The sequence below is a fragment of the Colias croceus genome, chromosome 17 (genome assembly GCF_905220415.1).
Source record: "Colias croceus chromosome 17, ilColCroc2.1".
Lineage (NCBI taxonomy): Eukaryota > Metazoa > Arthropoda > Insecta > Lepidoptera > Pieridae > Colias > Colias croceus.
Genome location: NC_059553.1, coordinates 5531909 through 5536240, shown reverse-complemented (window position 1 = coordinate 5536240; position 4332 = coordinate 5531909). Strand labels below are relative to the sequence as shown.

General features: G+C 34.9%; 2 protein-coding genes across 2 annotated transcripts; both read left to right on the top strand.

Annotated features, from left to right (window-relative positions):
• Nucleotides 1-96: 96 nt before the first annotated feature.
• Nucleotides 97-930, top strand: LOC123699108. Its single transcript, XM_045645981.1, has 3 exons — nucleotides 97-249; nucleotides 317-427; nucleotides 506-930. The coding sequence occupies exons 1-3, from the start codon at nucleotides 241-243 to the stop codon at nucleotides 677-679; spliced, it is 294 nt and encodes a 97-aa protein (XP_045501937.1). The 5' UTR covers nucleotides 97-240; the 3' UTR covers nucleotides 680-930.
• Nucleotides 931-1010: 80 nt separating this feature from the next.
• On the top strand, nucleotides 1011-4331 carry LOC123699103 (peptidyl-alpha-hydroxyglycine alpha-amidating lyase 2-like). The gene is made up of 5 exons (XM_045645976.1): nucleotides 1011-1266; nucleotides 1348-1493; nucleotides 1637-1835; nucleotides 2020-2535; nucleotides 3046-4331. Exons 1-5 carry the CDS (start codon nucleotides 1135-1137, stop codon nucleotides 3163-3165), a joined length of 1113 nt encoding a protein of 370 aa, XP_045501932.1. The 5' UTR covers nucleotides 1011-1134; the 3' UTR covers nucleotides 3166-4331.
• Nucleotide 4332: the final 1 nt, after the last annotated feature.

Here is a 4332-nt window from a genome sequence, read left to right as displayed (position 1 = left end):
TTTTCATTTCTTTTAAAATCTTTCCTTCACATATTTTTCTGGACATTAATAAGTAAGCGGCTCAACAGTGCGAACATAAGTTTACTTGTTGACATAGTTGAGTCGGGAATAGCGTCAAAACTCCGCATACCTATTTCCCATCCCCTACGAATAACACAGCTGAGCCAAAGCTCAAACGTAGACGTGAAATGAAAAGCTTACGTGACAAGCGATAGTATCTAATTTTAGAATACCTTTGATATGTTTAAGGTAAGTAAAAATTTGATACAGCAATACGTAGGTACTGTGCTATGGTACGATTAATATGTATTTACAGGTGCAATATGTGATTATCGCGTGTATATTTTTGTTGAATACTATGTTCGAAACGGCTTCTATAGTCAAGAGGAGCTATTCCGACCGATCTGTGAGAGGATATGTTACTGAGGTTAGTAGTGTTTTATATGGAAACTTTACAAATTTTGAAATGATTTGAAGGTTATGTAAATTCGTAATAATTTCCCAGAGAACTTGTTGGTGGAACGAAGTATGTAAAGAGGAGTTTCAAACGTTATTCAGATGCAAATGTCCATCTTGGTCTTACTGCCGCAGTCCTGGGAGATATTACAATGCAGTTTGTTCCATGACGGAAACCGGATACATATGGGCCCAGCCAAACTCTCAATGGCGAGGACAATAACACACTAATTCTTTAACAATACTCGCACCAAGATTTCCTTACATTCCAAATTGTAGTCACCCGAAAAATGTTTCCAAACGTGCCGATCAATGAGCTGAGACTGATACCGTAGGAGAGGAAATAAAATTTCAACATCTATTTTCATATTTAGCACTAAGTTATTTTACTTCCATTTACGATGGAAGATAAGCATTTTTTCTTGAGCCACTGTTTTTCAATTTATCCTTAAATAAACACGATATAAAACTTTATATGTAGTTTCTCTTAACGATTTCCCAAACCCCGCTTTATTGCCTGACCTTGGTAATATAATCAGTTATTTATTCTGTCATGAAAGCGATACCCAAAGCGCGCATGCGTTATACACGAGCCACTTAATAAAAGTACTAACAATCAATAAAATCTCAGTATACGGCAAACGAATTCAACATCAGACAAAACACGTAATTTTCATAATGTTACCGATATTATTGTTATTTCTCTCTCTGTACGGTATTAGTTGTGATCCCGAAACGGTGAGGGATAACTTCGACTACTTTAGCTATGGAAATGAAGATAATGTAATAAAGAACCCCGATTTACACGCGGTAAGAATGAATACTCTATAAATGTTTTACCTACGTAGTTCACTACGGTAGTAACTTTAAGTAATTGTGACGTGTTTTCAGCCTAAAGACGACATTGTTCTTAGACCACAAGAGGTCAAGGACTGGCCACAACAGTCTCTAAATGTGGGACAAATTACAGCCGTCTCGATCAATTCTTTGGGACAGCCCGTCATATTTCATAGGGCTGAAAGAATATGGGACGAAAGGTAACTGAACAAACTTATGAGTAAAGTTGCAAAGTTTGTAATAAAAATAACATTAACCCATTTATACGGGCAAAAATTTACCACAGAGCACTTTATAGTACTTGAAGATTCCTTTTCTGTTCTGACAATTAATTTACTTTCAGCACTTTCAACGAATCTAATGTCTACCAAAACCTGGATAAAGGACCAATTATTGAGGACACTATTTTAGTTCTCGAACCACAAACAGGCTCTGTTTTACATAGCTGGGGAGCTTATGCGTTTTACATGCCCCATGGTTTAACTGTGGACCACCATGATAATGTTTGGGTTACAGATGTGGCTAAACATCAGGTTTTTAAGGTAAGGTCCTAATCTTAAACGCAAACAGACAATTATTAATTGAACGAGATTAATAATTGTCAAAGTATATTGAGCTTAAAGCTGTCTAAGTAGCTGTCTTTTAAATTGTCTACCAACTTATCTTGCTTAGTTAGTTAAATTACACCTACTTAAGAGGAAATAGTAACAAGGATTATATTTTCAGTACACTCCAAACAATCACAAATATCCTACACTGACGATCGGTGAGGCGTTTACCGCTGGATATCCCTATAGACGAAGAGTCCTGCTATGCATGCCGACGTCCGTTGCCATCGCAACGACCGGAGAAATCTTCGTCGCTGATGGCTATTGTAACAACCAAATCCTCAAATTCAACGCGGCCGGTACACTGCTCCTAGCCATACCTTCCTTCGCAGATACATTCACCTTAAATCTTCCACATAGCGTGACTCTCCTAGAACATTTAGACATGGTCTGCGTCGCTGACAGAGAGAACATGCGAATCGTCTGCCCAAAAGCTGGTTTGAAGAGCTATGCCAAGTTACTCGAACCGGCGACCGTTATCGAGGACCCGACTTTGGGACGAGTTTTCGCAGTGACGTCACACGGCGACATGATTTACGCCGTGAATGGCCCGACCGCTCAAAATATTGCTGTACGAGGTTTTACTGTTAACGCCCTGTATGGTAACATATTGGATTCCTGGGAACCGACTACGGTGAGTTGGTAACTGTAATTACTGGCTTCAATTGAAATGCACAGTAAATTAAATTTCCATTATTTATTACTAGTGGTCCGCCCCGGCTTCGCCCGTGGATTGCGTGGTTGGTTGGCATGTTTAAACTATCCTATCTTTCAAGTTGGATCGAACTGCACATGGTGTGCGAATTTTATTATAATCGGTTAAGTGGTTTAGGAGTCTATTGAGGACAAACATTGTGACACGAGATTTATATATATTAAGATAAATAAGTGCCAACAAATGATGTCTACTACAATCTAATATACCGGAATAGGAATTCTTGAATATGAATTAGACAAAACTTCCTTTGTTAATTCTAATGTATTTCCATGCTTCGCGCATAATATCCACTGTTTTGGCAACAATAATTAATAATGTGTCATTAAGCTCTACTTTTTATATATAAACATTTTGGAACTTTATTTGTAGTAGTTACTTTATGTGTAACTATCATAATTGTAATTATTACTTTCCTTCTGTATACAGGGCTTCACAAACCCCCACTCGCTTGCAGTAACCCGTAATGGATCTCACCTCTACGTCACAGAAATCGGGCCGAACAAAATATGGAAATTCGAGTTAACAGACGTGTATGACAGAAAATAAAGCTTAGCTTTCATTCCTATATAAAGTTTTAAAACTGATGTAACGTGTAGAGAATAGGGACCTGCTTATATGCGAATTAAATTCGCGCGTAGCTATTTCACTTACCTACCTATAATAGTCTGTATGTATCCTATCCACAAATATATTATAGAGGAACAAAAATAAATGTATTCTAGTAGATATGCTGTATGTTTGATACGAATAGATATTCTTATGGCGTGGGAAATTGCTCAGTAGATAGATCAGGCAAATTTACGAATAACGCCTCCGTTATTTTATAAGTTTTTTGAGAGTACCAATCAAAAAAAGGAGCGAGCATTTCTTCTTTACTAATAATTAGTTTTATCAAGTTTTTTCATGGATTTAATTCTATAAAAAGTATTAAAAAAATATTTAAGCGTTACTGTAATCGTTTGCTGCCTATTTATTTTGTTACATATAAATATTACAAAAATATATTATATCTAGAGAAGGTACTTATAGAAAGAGGCTATATTATAATAAATTGATTGTTATAAGATATCGTTCTCCTAATATATCTTTAATTAAATGAATAGGTGTTCAACTAAAGTAGTGTGTTCGTAAAAACTGACTATTCTTGTTAAGGCGTATATTGTCGTACACTAATAGATGATATTTCTATTTTAATATAATAGATGCTTGATTTATTTAATACAATATATAATGTATCGAGATTTATCACATTAATACTAATATTGTATGGACAGTATTACCACCTTGAAGTACCTATAAATAAAGAGCAAATTGATATATCAAAACTATAACTAAAAAGAATAACTTTATAGAAAACGGTAGTATATTGCGAAGGTACTTTATTATATTTACTAACTATTAGTAATTATTCGAATAGATTTAATATTGACTGGGCACATCGACGTCTTGGTCTCTTGGAAGTATTTAAATTATAGGTCCAATCAAATCACGCACAGGAATATACGAAAAATGTGTTTTTAGTGTATTCCTCTATGGTATATAGAGTAAATACGTATATGTAGTCATAGATTATGGTTTCTATGCAAATGTTTATGAATGCTTTAGAATTTTATCTCTCCATAAATAGTATTGGAAGCAATGTTATCACAATATATAGATTTAATGAAATTTTTGGTAGAAATAAAAATACATATATTTAATAGTAATGAAAAT